This window comes from Syngnathus acus, chromosome 17 (assembly GCF_901709675.1).
Source record: "Syngnathus acus chromosome 17, fSynAcu1.2, whole genome shotgun sequence".
NCBI lineage: Eukaryota > Metazoa > Chordata > Actinopteri > Syngnathiformes > Syngnathidae > Syngnathus > Syngnathus acus.
The window spans coordinates 9,799,290-9,820,974 of NC_051102.1; the positions used below are offsets into that span (position 1 = coordinate 9,799,290).

A 21,685-nucleotide genomic window follows, 5' to 3' on the forward strand; every position below is an offset into this window, starting at 1 on the left:
GTCCCATTTATATAGTTTTTGGTATGACCCGGCCGGGGTTTGAATCCAGAATCTTCCAGTCTCAGGGCGGACACTCTACCACTAGCTCACTGAGCTGGTGCTTGGGCTATTTTTCACGATTACGATTGGCTATTTTAGATCACTTCCACGCTTGCCATTGGCTATTTCATCCTTCCGCCACTGTTCGCGCTCGTGTGCGTAGCAGACGCTTCAACCAATCGTTGTGTAGTGTCGATTGCTTCCATCCAATCACTAACGGATTAAAAAAAAACAGGGGCGGAGACAACTTGGTTAAGTTTTTGTTGGGTAATGCTAACACATCGACTAAAACGGAATGACAAAATGAAATCAGTGTATTAAAAAACAAAACAACTACCACCACCAAGCTAATCAGTAATTTAGGCTGTTTTTTGAGACTTTCTTTGACCAGATCGCAGCGACGTTACATCTCTCGGCTAGCCACTTGTTGATTAGCAAGCGTTGTTTACATTTGGCTTGCTAACATGCTACTAACTCATTGACAGTCATGTGTCGTTTATTCTTGAAAGTGATCGACAAGTACCACCACGGCCGACAGTTGACCACTGTAAAAAGTTATGATCACTTAACTGGTCGTATGTACTCTTCAGAATCAAATGTCAATGACGAAGATTAGACACTTGATGAATCTGCCAAGACTGCAACTGGGTGAGTCCACGACAACTTGTTTTAAACCACTGCTCTATTCGTGAATTAAGTCATAAATGCCATTTTTAGAGACTTCAACTATGTTTCAATCTATGTTCAATTAATCTGCATAAATCAAGATTATGTTTGTAAAATTGTCTTCTTCAAACCACTAAATGAGTCTGTCTTCTGCCATCTACTGGAAGAACATTTAATTGTTCTGTCTGGCACGTTATGTCGCTCCTATTGGTTGTTGAACAAAAATTCATTTTTTTTTTTCTAATAAAAATTCATTTTTGGATCTATTAATTTCACCTGGTGCACTTTTGTCCAGATAATTGCTTACTCCACACTGTTAGGAATCATTACATTAATTTGAAATCCATTATGCTAACAACAGAAAAACATGTCATTCTTGCTTGTTTCCATTCTTATCCAGTCCACTTGACTTCATGTCATCCATGAAATGGATTCTGTTCCTATGAAGCGAAAAATGGGTTACGCACGCCAAGAAAATGCCCGTCTTGCCATGCAGGATGTTGAACTCATCACTGACCTGGATGCTACACCGTATGAACTCCTTTCCTCCAGCTCTCAGGTAAAAGAGCCATCCTGAGGCATATGGAAATGATCTTTTCTGCTTGTACTGGTGCAAGCATCTCCATGGTTTTCCCTTTATGTGCACACTGTCCATAAACAAACAAAAAAAAGGACATTATAAACACGGTTCGATGGAACGATAGGTGTTTTATATTGGCCATATTGTTATATCGTACAACTTTATGCATAATGAGGGACATTTTCACTTTCAGGGCCACCTGCGGTGCTCCAGTGGGAGATCTCTTAACATCTCAGTCATGAAGGAGCAAATTGTACATCTCGAAACAGAAGTGGAGACCAAAGCTAAAGAAGTAAAGTAAGTCATGCCGACGTACATGATATCCTGAAAGCTAGTCTGTCTTTGTGTTTCTTAGGGCGGCAGAGCTGAGAGCGGAACGTTGTCAGGAGGAAGCAACTCACAGTGACATCATGATCACAACTCTGACGGAAAAACTAAACACTCTCAGAGAAGAACTGGCAAACAAAAGCGCTTTGACTAAAAGGTAAATTGGCTGGATTGAACAGTGTTTTATTATATTTCACAGTTTGGGCATTATGTTCAATGTAATTCTGCAATTAATTTATTATGTCGTCTATACACTGAATGTATATTTGTGCTGTATTCGACATAATTTTGTCCAATTTTTAACAGGGCGGAGCAACAAAGAAACCAAGCCCTCGAAAACGCTGAGAAACTCAAAGAAGCTTTCAAAGAGTACAAGGCCACTGTTGCCATCAAATTTCAAAAGGTCATTTTCAACTTTGGAATCTCAAAGTTTGTCACAGTGTTCCAGGCTGAAACTGATGTCATTGTAAAACAATTGCTGTGTCTGCATTCCAGGTGATGGAAAATGAAATCAAATTAAAAGACAGTCTGATTGAGTGTGATCAAGAAAAAGAAGCGTTAGAACTTCAGTGTACTGCGCTGGAGAGAGAAAAGGCCGATCAGAGTCATACAATCAGGTTTGCATGTTAACATGGCTCGCTTTGTTCCCATCACGTGTGCTTACTCGTCCTTACCATGACCTCTTCACGGGCCCTTGCAGCCAGCTAAAGGAAGACGCGAGGCAGGCAAAGACTTTTGCCGCTGAGTGTTCAGATCTCCAGGCAAAGCTTGAGGATGCCGGGCGGCGGAGCTCAGACCTCCAGAGGCAGCTGACGGAACGCAACGCTGAATGCAGGGAGCTGCTTACTCTGCGCAAGGAACTGGAAGATCTGCGCACTCTGACCAAGAACCAGGAGCTGTGTCTGGCCCACAGCAACAAAGCAACGCAGCAGAGCCAAGCCGAGGCAGCCAGCCTGGAGGCCATATTATCTCTGCTGCATCTTCGAGAGGTGGGGAGATTTATACGTCATATGATTTTCCTTATGGTGCCCAAAGCCAAAGTGATATAACCTACCTGATTCAGATGATATAATATTTTTTTAGGATGCTGTAGGACCATTGTGTGTCAGGCCCTGCACGCTGCCTCCGGCGGACTATTCAACAACTGCACAAATGCTGAAACTGAAACCAGGTTCACGTTCTTTCATCTGCATTTTGATATACAGGCCATAAACAAAAGCACAAAAGAAAATCCCGCCAATGTAACCTTCACATCATCAATGCCAACCCTTCCAGTCTTATTATTTTTGGATCTTCTCAGGTGAAGGTTACCAGCATCTATTGCAAGTTCTTCAGGTGAAGGAGGCTGAAAGGACTAAACAATGCAGCCTGGTCGAGAGGCTTCAGGACCGCGTGAACCGAGCTCAGGAGGAAATTTCCGCCCTGCAAGCTTCCTTGGCCCAAAGAGCTTCCAACTACCAGAATCTCCAGACGGAGCTGATGGACAAAGCCAACCAAGCCACGGCCTCAGAGAAAGAAGTATAGCAATTTTCTCTTCTTCTGCTTCTGTTGGTCATACAACAAATGTGACGCTTCCCTTTGTAACCTTACACGTGGTTTCACAAGCTTTGCTTTGCTCTTGGTTTCAAATCAGTACAAGAGAAAGAGCGCTCGAGTTGCTGCGCTGGAGAAACAGTTACAGGAGAAAACGTCGGCCTACAGTCAGGCTGCACTGAGGAATACGGAGCTGGAGAATCAGCTGCAGGTACATTTTTTAAATGTGCTGCTACTTCTCATATGACTTGGTCACTGGGGGTGTATAATACATCATAATATAATATATACAAAGAGTCTCCATTACTCAGTGACTCAATAAGCTGCAGTAAGTTGTTTTTCATAAAGAATGTGAGTATTGTGATATTGTCGGTCTAAATGTGTTGCTTCACCGTTGGTGTTCAAATATCTGCATATCACAGCTTGAAGCCCTTTTTTGAGGGATTGTTTACTTATCTGAAGTGAGCAAAGTTGAGTTTTCTTTCGTCATCCAGCACTTTTTGAAGATGCTATTTTTGGTCTTCTTGTATTCAATGCAGGAGATGATTGGCACTCTTCAACACTACCAAACACTGATGAGCAAAAAGCAAAGGGAGTACCAGCAGACTTTGGAAAAGACCAAACAATCACAAAGTCAGCAATGCACCGAGCACCAACACAGAATAGACATGGTGACTTGAATTTACATCTGAGCTTTTTTTTTTTTCTTTCTTCAATATTCATGATAGAGTTGTTCATTTTTTTACGAGTGTCAGTCATTTTAGTCGTTAATTATAACTATAAATATAAAATATTTATAAATATAAAGTGAGCATTTTCTCACATTTTCAGCTACAGCTGTCTGTGGAGGAGGCTCATTCTCGAGTCTTAGACATGGAGCAGGAACTGAGTTGTCTCCAGAGAGAAAGAGATGAGGCTCAGGCTGCAACTTTACGGCTGCAGACCTCTGTGGAACAGCTCACGCAGGTAAGGAAGGACTCCTGTTTTTAAAACAAGCTTAGTGAGGACTTGATGCATTTTGTCTCGGCTTCAGGAGAAGCAGATTGAAGCGAGACACAGCGAGGAGTTGCTCCAGAGTTTAAAAGAGCAGGCAGCCAAGGTCGGTGGAACAACATGTGACATTGCTTTAAGGATGACTAGAAGAACCAAATATTTCAGTCCATCCATTGTAAAAGTTGCACTTTGTGTGAGTGTTGACTTTTTGTCTGGGCGTGTGTCAGGTGTGTGAGCTCCAGTCGTCTCTGTCAGCGTGCCGAGACCAGCTGACGTGGCATCTTCAGCAGATGGAGGAGATGAAAAAAAGTTACGAGTCCGAGCTGCAGAGATCCAAAGACCGGGTAGACAGTCACCGCTCGGACTGAGCAATTTTCAAAAATGATAATAATAACGCTCAATACTCCTGTTTTTTTTTTTCTTCTCCCCGCTTCAGGTGTGTTCTCAGCAAGAAAAGCTTCACGGTGTCACTCGGGTGGCTCAGAGTTCCAGTGAGCAAAATCTGCAGCTTCAGCTTTCTTTGCAGCAGCAGCAGACGATGCTGAGCGAGAGCACGGCTCGCATCGCCGAACTGGAGGAGAGCCAAAGTCAGCTGCAGCAACAGGTGAGCAACCGAGTTCGCTAGTGCGAAGAGAAGATGCCATCCATTTGTTAACATAACGAAATCCGAGAAGGGTTCATTCATCATGTGAAAACAAAGCATTGGTTTCGGGGGATAAGCGGTTTAATCTTGTGATCACATAAATAGCACAGAAAGTCTTCTTAGCTTTGTGTCCCAACTCTTAAGACAATGTTGTCCATTCAGTGCGCTGAGCTGTACAGAATCGAGCACAGACTTAGCAAAAAAATTGAATGAGCGGCGAGATCTAATTCATTGTGTTAGAATTTAATGTTACCACCTTGGTGACCTTTGCTGTATTCTCACCAAATGTGGTGGGTTGGGGAAATTTGGTGACATTCTTGTCTTTGACGTAGGTGTCCACACTTGAGCATCAGCTGGAGCGAGCTCGAGGGTCTCTGCAGGATGAGTTGAGGAGCAGACGGGAAGACAATGTGGAGAAAGACAAGGACCTGCATGACGTGAAGGAAAAGAACACTAAACTGTCTGAGACACTCAAGTAAGGACAGGAGTGCCGTGGCATGAGTAGAATCATCAACAGCTTGTTTTCCACGCATTTATTTTTTTACCATTGAGATAATTGCATCATATGTTGTCCCATTTGAAAATCAGACATATCAGATTGTGTCTTATGATTCCACCATAACCAGCAGTAGGCGTGACGCCGCCCCTCTTGCTCCGCCTCTCGCCTCCGTTAATATATATAAGCGAGGCTTAGCTTTGGTTTGCCGACATTTCTTTCGGCCGGATCGTGATGTCTTAAAGGACAATTACTTCATTTTCTTCACATTTTTTTGCTAAGTTCCTAAAAATTGCTGAAGGTTCTCTTCATATCAGAAATGGGTGCCGCGCTCATGATAAGGTGAGGCGAATAAATGTTTCATATTTGGATGTCATGCTATTGCTAAAAAAAAAAAAAACTAATCATAACAAGCTTGTTACTTTTCATATTTTTGTAGCCAAGCGACAACAGACGCGAAAAAATACCAAGTGGAGCTCGTGTCCAAAGAGTCGGAGCTGCAGAGTCTGCGGAAAGACGTCACCGTCAAGACATCTCAGATCAGCGTCATGGACAAGAACCTGCAGCAAACAAGGAGCGCGCTTGAAAGCAAGAATGACTTGGGTAAGCAAATGCACCCAAGCCACATTCGTTGTGACGCTACAGACACCTTCAACACTTTCCCTCGCTCTTCTTTAGTGGTGGACCTGGAAGAGAAGCTCCATCGTTGCGAGGCAGACAAGCACAACTGCATCCAGAAGGTGCAGCTCCTGGAGGGCCAGCTGCAGACGGTGCAGGAGGAGCTGGCCGAGACTTTGACGCAGCTCCACTTGCTTAAAGACGTCTTGCAGAGGACCCAAAGCATTGCTGACGAGCGGCAAGTGCAGGTGGAAAAACTGAGTATACGTCTCAGGTGAGGCTACGCTCGCTCGTGAACTCTTCTACGGACGTGATGGAGTCATTGTGTCGTTGAAACCATGTCATGAGAATTTTATACTTTTTCTTTGTGTGACAAACGTGTCCATTTTACGGATCATTTCTTTTGTGATGTAATCATTTGCTATTTCAAGATGGTACATACTGTGCCACTGAGCTATAAAAGCTCTTTTGTAATTATTGCCTGCAGCTACTGTACACAAAGCACTCAAGGGAACACACACACCAACAATATAAAGATTTGTCTGTACAACCGCAAGACTTGAGTTCATTGGTCTTCACAATCCACGTTACTGTCAGAGCCCTCCCCTAAAAATAACGTAAAAAGTTTCTAAAAAATGCCGCACTGATTTTTTTATACACAAAAATAACAATAAATCTAGTTTGCATTCTTTCTGCACAATAATTAGATCCATAAAAAGTGTTATATTAGATCTTATAAACTTTTCTTAATGTTCACAATCCATTACATAATATGATTTATTTATAAGGTGTATGTGCGTGTTCACAGCGAGACCCAGAAGGAGTTGGAAGAGAGGACTCATGAAGTTTTAGACATGGACGATGCATTGAAAGAAAGACAGGGGGAGCTCCAGCAAAGAGCAACGCTGGTATGAAAGAAGCCTCCAGGGTGTGTTTGGAAGGCAACGCTTTGACACACTTCCGTGTGTTCCTCAGCTGGGCCAGCTGGATGTGGCCATCCGGGAGCACAAGCAGGAGATGGAGATCAAGGTGAAGGCACTGCAGCAAAGTCTGGAGGCCAGAGAGGAAGAACTGAGAGACGCTCAGAAGGAGCTCGAGGAGACAAAGGTAGAGAGAGGAGTGCATCAAGGAATGTGAGCAAGGTCATGCAAATAAGACAAAAGCGAATCGGGTCACAATGTCCTGGAGGTCAAATTGAAAAAGTTCAACATGTGACATCCCGGAAAGAGAACAGTGAACAGAAGGAACAGTTTTTTTTTTTTTTGGAGAGAAAATATATCCTGTGGTTCGCGGCAAAAGTACAGCCGATGGCGATGCAATTGTTTTTCTTTAAAAATATTGGGTCTGATCTTTCGAATGTGTTTCAGGAATCCCATCAGCACAGACTTGAGACATTGCTGCAGGAACTTGAAAAAGCTCAGTGTCACTGTAAAGTTCTCACATCACAACTGGACGCCATCAAGCTGCAGGAGAAGGACTTGGTAAACGCCATTCAGATGTTTTCACACGCTAGCTGCTCGGCAGTTATACTGTCATGGCTACTGTGTAGGTTGAGAAGCTGTGCCATGCAAAGGAAGAGCTGGCTCTGAAAGAGACACGCTGGCAACGCTGCGAGGTCAGCTTGCAGAACACGCTCGCTTCTTTAGAGCGGGAGCTGGATCTGGAGCGGGAGCAACATAACAAGGAGGTACGCCATATCATTAGCGAGTATTAGCGACGATTCCAAACAATTGAGTACGTACGTGGATTGCATTGCTCAAGATTAAATCAATTAAAATGTATAGATTATTTTATGTACCACTAGAGGGAGCCCTCCTCTACCACACTTGAAGAAACACTGAGGGAATGTCGGATTGAATTGAGTATTTGAAGTTTCAGTGTATGCTAAGATGTGTTTTCTTTCTTCTTGGTCAGCTGGAGTCCCTGCAGGAGACCCGAGGTCAGCTCCTCAAAGTGTCCTCGCACATGTCATCCTCGCAGGAGAAGCTCACCTCTAAACTCCAGCAGCAGGAGATCCAGCTGGACCAGGCTAAAAGTGAGCTGGAACACGCAAAGATGGAGTTGGATCGCACCAAGGCCGAAGCCAGTCATCTCCAGACTCGGCTAGAGCAGAGCCAGAACGGGCTCCTGCAGACTGAGACTCAGCTGGAGAGGAGCCGGAATTTGTACGAGAAAGTCAAGGCTCAGAAGAGGCAGCTCCAAGTCCAGCTGGAGCAGCTTAGTGCTCAGTGGAAAGAAGCCAGGGACAAATCTGCTCAGCGCTGCACTCAGCTTGAATCCTCTCAGGGGTCCACCGAGACCTCCAGTGAGCTCGAGGTAATGCACTTTAATGCAAGGCTAGAATCACCACTTATTGTTGCTGTACCGAAGAAGATTTTGAAGCTATCTGAACTTGAATATTTATTTTCTGATGACTTAATTTCTGCATTCAAGGGTTTAAATACATTTTTCAGTTATTATTATTATTATTTTTTATATTTCACCATCAGAAATGTTAGCGATGGTTATGGTAACATATTTTGTTAGTGTCCAGTGATTATTATTATTTTTTGATGCAAGTTAACAATCTGCTCATTTTGGCAACTTCTAAGCAGGAGTCTGAGGTAACTCGTCTCATCTCTAGTCTGGAGCGAGCAACTGAACGTCACCATCCAGCTGCGTGCGATCCAAATGGCTCAATGCCATCCGTCCATCCCCAAGAGGACTCCTCATCCTCGCCGTGCCCTCCTTCCTCTCCCACTAGGTATCCGACAACCACCATCTCTCCATCCCTCGCTCCCAGGACTTCCCCTCCCTCCGCAACTGGAACCTCGCCTCCGTCTGATGCGGGCCTCGAGATGCTTCTCCAGAGTTGTAGCAACGACCTGTCCTTAGAGCTTCCTCCGAGCCTCAAGGCCACGCTGAGGGAGGCGCTGAGTCAGCAGCCGTGGGAGTCGTCCAACTCGGACTCCGTAGACCACAGCTGGCAGGGACTCAGCAGCACCGAGCCGCCATCGAGCTGCGAGCTCTCCTTCGACCCCCTCACCTACGTGACGGGAGACACAAGCTCCAGCTCCGAGCGTACTATCACGGAGGAAGGAGATAACGAGCGAGTAGGGGCGAGCAGCCCGAACGAGCACATGAACTCATTGAAGGGAATGTTGCGGTTCGTCAATCGGACTTTAGCCAATCAGGACGATCCGTCCTTGTGGAGCTCTGAGGGGTCATCGCAGAGTGGACCGGACCTTCAGGTAACAGCAGCACAGTGATGGAATTGAATCAAACATGCATTTGGACTTATTATATCAGTGGTATTGTTGTAATTTACTGCAACAAACATTACTAAATAATATATATATGAGATATTTGAACACAAAGTGTGGCGCAACACATGAAGACAGACAATACTCACAGGCTCATAGAGTACCAGTGGATTTTTTTTCTTCCAGTCGTTTTATATAAACAAATATTCTTAAAATTATATAACTTTTGTTGTGTGGAGCCAACTTCTTTTTCATGAAAATACCAAATATTCCTAAAGTTGGCTCGAATAGAGGCAGGAGAAATGGAAACAATTTGACTTCTGTGCTACACAACCCTCAATTAGTTGTAAGGCTCACCATTCATTCACCAAGTGACTGATGAAATCGAAATTAAATCCAGCAGTGACAGAGAAACCGAGTTGGCCCAAACGTTTTATTGCCCTTATGTAAGACAAGGCTGCCACATTCCATTCGATTTCATCTGGTGAAACTGTCGCATTTTTGTCTGCCCTCAGATGGACACCGGGGAGGCATGAACAACGTTCCTGTTTATATCTTCAACGTATCTCTTATAATGTAAGTTATTCAAGTAGTGCTGTGTTGAAGTGGTTTTTGTCTGACAGCCTGTGACTGGTGTTTAGATAGATTAAAACATTTGAGTTTTCATTTTTAATACTTCAATAAATGTTCTTATTTTTACTAGTGTCATTCTCCAGAGACCTTTCAATCTTGGTTGCAAACTAACAAGATCCCTCGGTCAACCAGTTGCATGAGAATTGTCACTTTCCAATCCAAGAAAGGAATTTTTGGCTCAGCGACGGGCAACGAGAAAGCCGAGAAAAAGCTTTGGGATCTAACTTACATAACAAGAACACGATTAATGGCATTTTGACAAAACCACAGAAATCGCTGTCGTTTTAACTGTTCTCTGAGTAGACTGCGTGGTACCCCCCTCATGGGGTCGTAAGGGCAGGGGCCCAGCAATGCATGAGCCCCTCCGGAGAGTTACTTTTGAAAGCCTCTACTTGAAATTGCATTCTAAGCCAATTTTTTCTAGCTTAGTGGAAACTTGCACTGTCTCTTTAAAAAAAAAAAAAAAAAAAAAAGCCACTTTAACACTGTTTCCAAACTTTTATTGAAGCACTTCACTGGTTCTTTTATATCAAACAAATTATTTTAGGTGCATTACCTGACATGTTTCGGCGGTGATTAAAAAGGAAAACCAAGATGAACTTAGTACAACTTTTATTGAAGCAATTAGAAAACTCTCACAAAGTGTATACTTTTGTCAATTTCAGCACAACTTCCCTTTCAGTAATTCCAACTACGACTTTGTGACATGCAGATTGCCAGACGTCAGTCGCTCTTCCTCGTTGAACTAACAAAACAGAAACTTGCAAAACACGTTTTGCTTTTAATACTGTGCCCTGTTTGTCTGAAGTAATCATATGTCTTAAGAGCATTTACATTTTCAGGAAGGCTATCTTGACGTTTGCATGTTAAGCTCCTTGTAAAGTGAGGATGTGGTTCATTTTGTGGCCTGCTGCGATAGCGTCACTCTTGCGCTCTAGTTCCTCTGTTCAACTTCCTATGTTTGTCTTTTTTTTAAATTGCCAGTTACATATTATCTATCTCCTAATTTTCAGTGTTAGCCTCCATTTTGCGAAAATGTGACTTGTTTTGTCTCTGTGCAACTTTATAGTATAGTTCTCGGCCTAGTATGTGCATATAGTCCGATTGTGGCAGATGTACGAGCTGACATGTGGTCATCATAATAACAGTGTCATTATGTATTCTTTCGAGACTGGACAAACGAGATGGACGAGTGTCGCAGCTGGCCATGTTTGGAAAAGGCCTTCAAAGATGCAAAGCTCATACGGCTGCAGGGAATCATTATTTGAAAGTGCGGCCGGCCGTAGACACGCAAAGCGCAACTCAGCTGGATGACTCCCAGTGTTGATGTGCTTTAATTAAACATGCGGCTTGCGGATAAACAAACAACGACCTGGTTTGTAATTAGATGCTTCTAATAATATAATACAAGCATAAGGTACAAATCAAAACAGAAAGCAACCTTGAGAAGGAATTGAAAGAAACTTAAATGTAATCCAAGAAGGAAAAAAAAGATGAAATTGTATATGGTAACAAATCTGAATGTATATATTTCCAACAGTATCAAAGTGGGGTCCCAGTTCTCCCTCATGTCCCTTTTCTCCTTTTGTGTCCCAGATTAGCCCGACATGATAAGATTGTAATCCATTGTGGTTGAGGATGTGCACCATCAGCTGTCTCCAGCCTGCTGGTGGGGCCTCCTGTCACTCCCTCAATGAAAACATTCACCACTCTAACACCAGTTAGGTAGACTAACGTAATTGGTAGGCAACCTTTTGGATTTACTTTTAAAAAGATGAAGTATGGACGCATATGACTTGTCAAACTAAATCCCAAAAGCAAACAAACCCATGTTTGCTACTTTGTGTTTAAAGTAAACCCAGTGAACTATGTACCCTCCCTGTTTGAACACATTTTATATCCGGAAAAGAGCAGGAAGTAGCCATCATCTGCCATCAGTAAATTGATGAAATACAGACTTGGTGCGTGTGTGTCTGTTGTTATATTAGAAGAGCATCTGGATGTTTATTTGTTTTGGCTTGCTGCTGTCAACCAATCAGAGCGTCGTATTTTCCGACAGACAACCTCCGCGGCTGCTCAATCTCCCTCCCCCTTGGCACTCCCCATTTGCGCCTCTGAATCGGATCACTCCCACATCTGCAGCCTCCACCGACAACACTTCTCTTCTTCCACCCATCATCACATATACATGTAAGTCTTATTTTATTAGTAACTTTATTTCTGTCATTGTTTTCTTTTTCCTCTGGTTCACCCATTGCAAAGTACCCGATTGTTTTTTTTCCACATAAAACTATTATTGTCGTATATATTCTTTGAATCCTTTACTTTTAAGATTAGAAGATTCAAAAGACACAAAGGGAGTGTTAATTCAAAGAGCAACGTTACGTAACATAAGACCAGTTCGTCCGTGGTAATTAAAAGCTCTAATGTTGCAGAGTTGTTGGTCTCGTAAAGTACTGTGAGATTCTTCATTGAAATCAAAGCGACAACAATGATGTCGCTGTTGTCATCCGTGCACACAATATCACGAGAATTGATTTACTAAATATCCATTACCACTATGTAGTGAGAATTTAACGCACAAAATGCTACATTTTGGCCGATAATGTTATGTACTCTTTGGACAGCGAGGTACACAAATGAAGGGCACCTTTTATAGAAACAATTTCAAGGTTTACCGGAGTGCCCAGCGAAGGTGCGCTTCATTTGTTTTACCAGACGTCCGGATGTGTTGGGACAAGTCAGTCTCTCTTGCGCACATTCTACTTACCTCGAGGCCAATAATTAGCAATTAGTTGTTACAAAATATTAATTTGTGTGTATAAGGTAAAGTGATAAAATAATTGAATATTCAATATTAATCACGTCATTTTTTGACAGTGGAGAGAAGAAAATGTGAGGTGAGTTCTGTTCCACTTAGGTCAAACTTTAAAACTCATGGCCCGGGGGCCAGATCTGGCCCGTCACTTCATTTCATGTGGCCCGCAAAAGCAAAATCATGTGTCAATTCAATGTTTCTTGTTAAAATACCAAAACTCTAAAGTGTCTTTGTTTTTAACAACAGTGAGATGTTGCAACATTTTTGTTCAAATCCAAATTTCAAAATAAATTAGAAAATTGTCATAAATGGCCACACGAGGGAAACAATAACTCCGATGTGGCCCGCAACAAAAATGAGTTTATATGAAATAATAAGATTTTACATTGTTCCCATAATTTTTTTTTGTAGTTCTTGTTGCCTAGATGCAGCTACATATGATGAAGTGGCTGGCGCACTTTAATAATGACTTTTTAATGCAGTCGTCTCAAAGCCAAGATGAGTGTTTGCTTCAGACTGTATTGATCAGCCCTGTTCCGGCTACTCTACCAAGTGTTTTCCTGCATCTGTAACCCGATCAGTGCAATAAAACCACCCACCCATGATTCAGACACATTAGTGAGTGCCTTACCATCACAACTGTTTGAAATGTTCTTTCTAAATGCAAGTAAGAGTTTGTTCTTAAAAGTGTTTGTGCAAGAGCTTGTATGTGAGGATGTTAAAAAAGAAATCCTCAATAATAATGCTACTGCCTCAAAGTAATTTGTAATCTGGATCTCGTGTAAACATGGTGGGTGAATAAATAATCTGAGTGATTTTGTATCTTCGGCGGCATGACAGATTACAGTTTCTCTACCGTGCCTGTATGTGCGTGGTAGATGGATTATGCAAAAGTAGAACGGGCCAAATTAAATGCTTGTCATGCTTGCTTGGCAAAGTTTGATTTTCATGAACATGTTTCATATATTTGTTGTTTGTGTGAATGAGAAAAAAAACCATAAAACCTCAAAAATGTTTTTTTGTAATCCTTAAATGGCCACACCCCAATTCTGCAATGCAAAATCCTTCATTTAACATCTTTCTTTGTGTCCCCCCGCCCCACCCCTTTTAGATCCATCATGGTGTCCCATAAGGAGTTTGCAAACGCAGGGAAGCAGCCTGGCCTGCAAGTGTGGCGCATCGAGAACTTGGACCTGAAGCCCGTTCCGAAGGCTCTGCATGGAAACTTCTACAGCGGAGATGCCTACTTGTTGCTTTTCACCACTTCCGCCCCCTCCTACAGCATCCACATGTGGCTCGGTAAAACACAGCGCCCAGAATCTAATTTCAATTTCTCCGAGCAGTATAGCTTTGTGTGCATCCGGAATGTTACGTAACACATGTGGGTTCCTGAGTGCATGCAGACAAGTCTGCAAGCGTCACCGCTGAAACACACACATACCACAAGCGCTATATAGCTGCGCAACTCAAAAAGTTGCAGCTGTTCGTGAGAATCCGCACTTCCTTCTTTTTTGTGCTCTTAGTCTCAGGTCTCTTCACATTCAAACCATTGTGGCATGCGGGTGACATCTGGTGAGCTTTTCTCATGCTCTTTAAATCTTGGTCAAATCAGTACGAGTCACTTCGGGAATACTTCTACAGGCCGCTGGGGGACAAGAACCAGCCCGTACTTGTTTGCTGGCAGTCAGACGGGCGTCTGCAACCAACATATTAGACTTGCAACAGTCTTTTGCCAGAACACTAAAGTAGAATTATATAATGTGAAATTGAGTAAAAGAACAAAAAGTTCTGATTCAATTGCCGTACTTACATAAGAGCGGAAAAAAAATGCTGACTCCGTCTCGAATGGGTTTTAGGGATCTGGAATGTTGTGGATTTGAGGGAAAGTTTGATTTGTTTCATTAAGTCGGATGCATCCAGCAGCTGTGGTTGAAGTGAGTCAGTGTCTCCGTGCCTGACTCACAAGCGCCATATTTTCATTCAATGATCACATGCAGATGAACTGACTCACGATGTCACACATCCTTTTTTTCAAACCAAAAGCCAGGTCCAAAACAAAAAAAATGGCTTTAGTAAAAAAGTGTGAGAAGGAGCTCAATTTAGTCAGGCCATAACCTTGTCTAATTGCAGAAAAGTGCTTTGCCGCCATCTTGTGACATCGATAACAATCACAAATTTTGGACGATTTGTGACTCCCTTCCAGGCGAGGAGTGCTCGCAGGACGAGAGCGGCGCCGCGGCCATCTTCGCCACTCAGCTGGACGACTTCCTGGGTGGCGGGCCGGTGCAGTTCCGGGAGATGCAGGCCTCCGAATCCAACACCTTCCTCGGCTTCTTCAAGACGGGCATCACATACAAGGTGCAGATATTTGACCTAACTTTTCGTTTAACTGACCCAATGGCTAGTTATCAAGCCAATAATTAAAGTAGAGGATGAATTGGAATGAAGAACTTGTTAGGAAATGAGAGCAACTTCTCCTACCATGCTGTCGCCATGGCAACTGAGCCGCGCTTGGATTTTAAACGGCACTTTGTAAAAGGGTAACTTCAATGGAATGGCTGTGACTCAACTATATGAGCGTGGTTTAATGATTGTCAGCCCCAGGTGCATTTTGTCGCAGATGAGTCTGAAGTTCACCGACAAATTGCCTTCTTCAGAATTTCCATGCCAGGGCGCGTCCAGCCTTTCCGCTGCCCATCTGTTTTGAGTTTTGAGCCGAAATTTCCTCCTCTAATTTTGTCTGGCTGTAATTATCCCACTAAACATTCTTTTCTTTTTGCAAGGACTTTGACCAAAAGCACATGATGTTATATCATAATGATGTTTGTTTAACATATGCAAATCGTTACAGGCTAATTTACAAAACGTAAAATATTCTTGCCAAATATACGTAATATAATCCTTGTTTTATTACTCTCTTTTTTTTTTTAAGCTAGTTTTTGTTTTTGTTTTTAGTTTTTCTATTTTCATCGGGAGAACTTCCAGTCCTCTCATAGCTTTGGCGAGTCCTTCAGGAAGCAATCTTTCCATCAGAACAAACACAGGACACATTGTTACCATGGAAAATTTTACAGAGTGGTTCTTGAGAAGGCTGAATGTGCTCTCCATTTTGAAGCCACTCCTCCAGATTGTGGCAAGACCCTGTCAGCATACTGGTACTTTGTTCAGCAAGAAGAAATGTTGTTTGTCACAAGAACTCGTTCATTTGTCTCCATCCTCCCACTAATGAGCATTATGTCTTGGCGATATGTTGTAATTCCAATTTGCATGATTTGTAAGTTTCATTTGTTTTGCTTTGACGGCTTCTCAAAGGACGGCACTTTACGGGACAATTCCACTTCCAAGGTACAACGAAGGTCCTCGTCCTTGACACGATTTGATAATTGACAGTTATGCAGTCTTTTTTATCTGGCAGCTGTCTTGGTCCACATTGCTGTGTAAAGTTCAAATCATTCTCAGTTGTGAACTTGTGAAATCATCCAACTTGTGAAACAAACCTTCAACCCTGCCATGTATGGTTTAGTTAATCCCTAAATTATCCATCCAATTCATTTGGTCAAAATGCCATAAAATGACGGGCGGTAAACTACTACTTTTATCTAAATGAAACTCCTCAACTCACTTAGTTCAAAGAGCAACTAAATTAAGAAGGAGCAGAGCAAGGAGAAAGAGCAGATCCAATATGAGCACAAAGGTGAATTTTGTGGTATTTCTGTAATACCCTTAAATGCCACAAGATGGCGCCAAAGCCCCACCTAATAGGAAATTAGTATTTGGTGTCAGGGAAGTACTGTGACAAGAAATGCAATATAGAAATTAACCTAACTACTTATAGGATTCAAATGAATCCACTACGTCAGATGACTAACAATCGCCCCGTGTTCTCACAGAAAGGTGGTGTGGCGTCCGGTTTTCAACACGTGGTGACCAACGACGCCAACGTGAAACGACTGCTTCACATCAAAGGTCGCAGGGCCATCAGAGCCACCGAGATGGAGATGACCTGGGCTAGCTTCAACAAGGGGGACTGCTTCATTATTGATCTGGGAAAGGTGAGCCCTTGATTTGTGTGACACTGGATTGGTTGCTCTCAAGATCATTTATAAAACACGCAGGAAAACTTTTATCTTCAATGGTCACATTTTTTTAGTACTTCCATCCACCTCAGATGTCTGTCACAATGTTTGTCGCCAGGAAATCTACCAGTGGTGCGGCAGCGAGTGCAACCGCTACGAGAAGCTGAAGGCCTCCCACATGGCCATCCACATCCGAGACAACGAGAGGAACGGCCGAGCTAAGCTGCACATGGTGGACGAGGGCCAAGAGCCGCAGGCCATCACGGAGGTGCAATTCATTTTCTCAGCCTGGCGCTTGATGTTTGAGCCCAAAGGTCTCCTGTGAGCCGAAGCTATAAGCTGTAATGATGCGTGTGAGATAGGCAGCGTGGGAACAAACATGCACAATGCTGTCGTTTGTAATGAGCTGCTAGCGGGCCAAATTGGGGCCAACTCTCTGCCTTGTAAACACGTGAAGGGAGGACACAGAAGACTAATGAGATGATACAAGAGCCCTAGATTATTATTTTTTTGTCTTTTTGTTTAAAGAAATTCTAAAACTTCATTATTTTTGCCATATTCAGTGCACAAGGGAGTTCATTTTATTTCATGTCATTTCTTTATCCAAAAATAGATTTGTACAGACATCAAAGTCTAAAAAAAAAACCTCGTAAAGTAGTCTTAATGATAAACTACAATGGACTTGTCTCAATGGTTGACTGTGTTTCAAGGTGCTGGGACCCAAACCTGCCATTGCACCAAGCACTCCTGATGATGAGAAGGTGGATGCCTCCAATAGGAAGAAGGGCGCCCTCTACATGGTGAGAAAGCTTTTTGTTTTCTGCTAATTGTGATGACAGCTATTGTATTTGAAATTTCCTTTTGCTTTTCAGATCTCCGATGCTTCGGGTTCCATGAAGTTGACTGTGGTGGCCGCATCCAGCCCCTTCAAACAGGCCATGTTGTCATCCGACGAATGTTACATTCTAGATAACGGAGTGGACAAGAACATATTTGTTTGGAAAGGTAATCAAGTCATCCAAATTCACGCAAGTAATATTACAATTTGTAATTGTAGGTCAGTGCATTTTATTGAATCGGATTTGATTGTGCAAGTGTACCTAATGAAGTGTCTAGTGAATGGACTGGATAAACGTTTGTCTCATCTGCCTATCATTGCCTTCAATCAGGTCCAAAGGCCAACGTGTCAGAGCGCAAAGCCGCCATGTCAGCAGGCCAGAAGTTCATTAAAGACAAAGGGTACAGCAACAAGTGCCAGGTACATTTTAGAGATGATCTTCTGTAGTCGAACCGCACAAAAAACCTTTCTTGATGCTACTTGCAGCTGCAAGTGCTTCCCGCAGGAGCCGAGACAATCCTCTTCAAGCAGTTCTTCAGTGACTGGAAGGACAAAGACGAGACCACCGGGCCGAGTCAGGCTTACACTATTGGCCGCATTGCTAAAGTGGATCAGGTGCCCTTTGACGCGTCCAGCCTGCACTCCAATAAGGCCATGGCAGCTCAGCATTGCATGGTCGACGATGGCACGGGCAAGTTCCAGGTAAAACTCAGCATTAATGGTACCTTCAACTTGACTCATTCACCTCCTAGCTGTCCCTAGTCACCACAGGTGTGCCCCAAGGTTCCGTCCCGGGACCCCTTCTCTTTAACTCTTTCCCATCAGCAAATAGTTTCAGTGACAACCAGTTGTTGAGCAAAGCCAACTTCTCTACTCCCCTTCTTTACAGACAGTTTCAATGACTTTCAAATTTTGTAAGAAATGTATCTGGTCTCTTTTAGATTTGGCGTGCGGAGAATGGTGAAATGGTTCCTGTCGATCCTGCATCGTACGGCCACTTCTATGGTGGCGACTGTTACATCATCCTCTACACCTACAAGACAGGACAACTGATTTACACTTGGTGTGTGTTATTGTTGTTTGACTTTCGGCTTAACTCGTCAAACGTATTCTAAATACGTCGACGTGACTTTGTCAGGCAGGGGCTGAAGGCGACTCAGGATGAATTGACTGCTTCAGCGTTTCTCACCGTCAAGTTGGATGACTCAATGGGAGGATCACCAGTTCAGGTTCGAGCTTGTCGACAGATACCAACGCCTTTATATCATTTTTCTACTTAACCACCTGCCAGTATTCTTACAATCAGGATGATATCAGGAATAGATAGTGGGAATTGCCGCCAAGGTTAATTGTGAGCTCAAAAAACATATATTTGGTGAGAGATTGAACGTCAACTGCAACTTTCTTCATAAAAAAATACACCACCTTCAAATGGCCAACAGAGGGCGCTATTCTATTCATTCTAACGTGGCCCTGTAACTACAAGTCGGATTTCTGATCAATTACTGATTAGAAATACTGAAAGTTATATATTATCCGTGAATAAATTCATTAAACTTTTACTTAAACTTTTAATTTTTAAACTTGATAATTGCTGTAAAAAGATTTTTGAATCCTGTTGTGTTCTACAGGTGAGAGTGACTCAGGGCCAGGAGCCCCCTCACTTGATGAGCCTGTTCAAGGGCAGACCCATGATCATCCACAGCGGAGGAACATCACGTAAAGGTGGACAGACCCGATCTGGCAGCACTCGCCTCTTCCACATCCGCCAGAGCACCTCCCACGCTACCCGGGCCGTGGAGGTGACGAGCGCTTTTATTCAACCCGCCGAAAAGTCTCCCACTTCTCACCGGTCTTCATTTCATCCAACCCGCCGAAAAGTCTCCCACTTCTCACCGGTCTTCATTTCATCCTTCAGGTTGATGTTTCCGCTTCCAACCTGAACACCAATGACGTGTTTGTGCTGAAGTCACCAAGCGGTCTGTTTGTGTGGCGAGGCGTGGGCGCCAGCGACAACGAGATGGAGGCCGCCAAGCACGTGGTGGGCTTCCTCGGAGGAAGCGCCAGCCATGTTGCCGAGGGAAAAGAGCCAGGTGGGTGTCCTCTGTTAATCCATTGACAATATAGAAGAAAAATTCATTGATGCCCACCTTTACAATTGCCTATAGTCACCACAAGATGACAGCAAAGGCTGACTAAATAAAGCCCCGCCCCTCATTTCAGCATAGTTGCTTGGATGCAGAATTTTTAAGCAAATAACATCTTTGTGGATTCCACCCAAAAAAGTAGCTTGTGATTGTATATCAGTGCTAATTCAACCAGAACAATAAAAGTGCTCAATTGGTACCAATTCTTCTTCTTCTCAGCTGCATTCTGGACCGCTCTGGGTGGCAAAAAGGAATACCAGACGTCCAAGACTCTGCAGAACATGATCAAGCCACCACGCCTGTTTGGCTGCTCCAACAAAACCGGACGACTCACTGTGCGTGACATCATGATATGAATGAATTGCGCTTTAGCACTTGGACACATTATGACGACAGCCTTTTCGCAGGTTGAAGAAGTTCCTGGAGATTTCACTCAGACTGACCTGGCCACGGATGATGTCATGATTCTAGATACTTGGGCCCAAGTAAGATGGCTATACTGTTTTGGTTGGCTTTGGAGAATTCTCATTTGTGCCCTGAATTGACCAAATAGCCTTGATGACATCCGTCGTTTGTGTGTTCCACGCAGCTCTTCCTTTGGATCGGCAAGGAAGCGAACGCACAGGAAAAGACTGGAGCTCCCAAATTAGGTTGGTTGTACAAAAAATGTCCAGTTGAATTATCCTTTAGCTATTAACCTTTCCAAAAAACAACGACCGTGCCTAATGAGTCTTAAAACCTTTGAGACTCGCACGTTAGCCATCTTGCCTTTGGCACTAAACGCAGTATTGTCACATGATGTCCATGGCCCTTTTGCACTTTTGCTCAAGGCCAACAATGTCCATGAGCGCACTTGTCAAGAGAAGTCAACATTGTGTCTCTGGAGTGTGGCAGACACTATTGTACAATATTTTTTCTTCCCGAGACCAAGCAGGGCTATCCTTCATAGATGTTTGCTTATTATGGGAGTGCATCGGGGATGGAAGGTCGCAGGCTTTCAAATGCTGCTTTTCAGCCTTGCCCCCTAAGTGGAGAGAGAGAGATTGCTCACGACGTAAATGCTCTGCTGATTCCCCCTCCATGCTGTATGCCAAGGAGGATAAATGAAAATGATGTTCGTTTGTTTTTAATGCCTATTTTTTCGCCCATCTCCTCCAGCAAGGGAATATCTGGATTCAGACCCGTCCGGCCGCAAGGGGCTGCCCATCACCACCATCAAACAGGGAGCGGAGCCGCCAATTTTCACCGGCTGGTTCCACGCCTGGGACCCCAAGATGTGGGAGACGGATCCCTTGGACAGAATCCGCGCTCGACTGTTCTGAACACCAAAATCTTTCGCCAACTTTGCACTTATTTAGCTCCAGTTGCCATTTTGGTTGTTTTACCTCTAATCCCGAAGTGCCAAAAGCAAAGATGTAATCAGATTTAAAGGCTGGGAGTGCTTTTTAGAAAATGATGCTTTCTGTCTTCTTAAGACAATTGGATTTTTTATTTTTATTTTTTGCATTCAACAATGAGTCATCCTCATTTTACCACTTTTTCTTGTTTAAAAAAAAAACCTTTATGCTATGCAAAATAATTTTAGACAGTGTGTGCACCTAGTTAATATCAACATGCTTTTTTACCACCATACACACCATTCAATCCATTGTTTCCACACTTTAGTTCATACCGGATTGTTGCGCTTACTAGAAGTTGCATGCTGCATTTTTATCCTGCTGTGAAACGTGTCGAAGTATATGCATGCACACATTTAGCACTGTGTCCATGAAATACTCTCATGGGTTGCTTTAAAATAAAACTCTTTTGAGTTAAAACACATGTACGTGTATGGCAGAAATCAGAAGCCCACACCTTATTATTATTTCTTTGGTAGTTGACTATAATGTGATGAAATGTCTTAATTGTGGCTATTTAAACACAAATGGTGCAGCAACAGATGTAGACTGACATTACACATTTTTATTCTCTGTGGAAAACAACATTAGAGTGAAATGCATTTCCATTTGTGTTTGGATTATACTGGCCCCTGATCT

General features: G+C 43.2%; 2 protein-coding genes across 4 annotated transcripts; both read left to right on the forward strand.

Moving 5' to 3' along the window:
- Positions 1–278: 278 nt before the first annotated feature.
- Positions 279–9,836, forward strand: ccdc18 (coiled-coil domain containing 18). 2 transcript variants are annotated; one of them, XM_037275790.1, is made up of 25 exons: positions 279–687; positions 1,106–1,264; positions 1,479–1,582; positions 1,641–1,769; positions 1,919–2,015; positions 2,108–2,229; positions 2,313–2,601; positions 2,696–2,783; positions 2,913–3,130; positions 3,246–3,356; positions 3,685–3,816; positions 3,977–4,111; positions 4,179–4,244; positions 4,366–4,482; positions 4,575–4,742; positions 5,114–5,256; positions 5,717–5,880; positions 5,956–6,169; positions 6,704–6,803; positions 6,871–7,002; positions 7,263–7,376; positions 7,445–7,582; positions 7,810–8,211; positions 8,487–9,125; positions 9,653–9,836. In XM_037275790.1, exons 2-25 carry the CDS (start codon positions 1,133–1,135, stop codon positions 9,671–9,673), a joined length of 3,975 nt encoding a protein of 1,324 aa, XP_037131685.1. In that variant the 5' UTR covers positions 279–687; positions 1,106–1,132; the 3' UTR covers positions 9,674–9,836. The 2 variants fall into 2 exon arrangements, with proteins under 2 accessions (XP_037131685.1, XP_037131686.1); XM_037275791.1 differs by having other exon boundaries at positions 8,490–9,125.
- A 2,016-nt stretch (positions 9,837–11,852) lies between these two features.
- On the forward strand, positions 11,853–21,470 carry scinlb (scinderin like b). Of its 2 annotated transcripts, none has more exons than XM_037275792.1 (17): positions 11,853–11,960; positions 13,700–13,887; positions 14,792–14,946; positions 16,479–16,640; positions 16,783–16,932; positions 17,375–17,464; positions 17,537–17,669; positions 17,834–17,922; positions 17,989–18,204; positions 18,444–18,565; positions 18,641–18,731; positions 19,134–19,304; positions 19,421–19,595; positions 19,869–19,984; positions 20,057–20,134; positions 20,239–20,299; positions 20,808–21,470. In XM_037275792.1, exons 2-17 carry the CDS (start codon positions 13,707–13,709, stop codon positions 20,969–20,971), a joined length of 2,154 nt encoding a protein of 717 aa, XP_037131687.1. In that variant the 5' UTR covers positions 11,853–11,960; positions 13,700–13,706; the 3' UTR covers positions 20,972–21,470. The 2 variants fall into 2 exon arrangements, with proteins under 2 accessions (XP_037131687.1, XP_037131688.1); XM_037275793.1 differs by having other exon boundaries at positions 11,883–11,960; positions 13,691–13,887.
- The last annotated feature ends 215 nt before the right edge of the window (positions 21,471–21,685 follow it).

Bases quoted from the DNA above. Each gene is read 5' to 3' on its own strand.
- ccdc18 (XM_037275790.1), top strand. From the start codon at position 1,133: ATGGATTCTGTTCCTATGAAGCGAAAAATGGGTTACGCACGCCAAGAA. The intron at 1,770-1,918 runs GTAAATTGGCTG...AATTTTTAACAG, and splicing joins AAAAGCGCTTTGACTAAAAG to GGCGGAGCAACAAAGAAACC. The intron at 8,212-8,486 runs GTAATGCACTTT...GCAACTTCTAAG, and splicing joins AGACCTCCAGTGAGCTCGAG to CAGGAGTCTGAGGTAACTCG.
- scinlb (XM_037275792.1), top strand. From the start codon at position 13,707: ATGGTGTCCCATAAGGAGTTTGCAAACGCAGGGAAGCAGCCTGGCCTG. The intron at 17,923-17,988 runs GTACATTTTAGA...TGCTACTTGCAG, and splicing joins GGTACAGCAACAAGTGCCAG to CTGCAAGTGCTTCCCGCAGG. The intron at 19,596-19,868 runs GTGGGTGTCCTC...TCTTCTTCTCAG, and splicing joins TGCCGAGGGAAAAGAGCCAG to CTGCATTCTGGACCGCTCTG.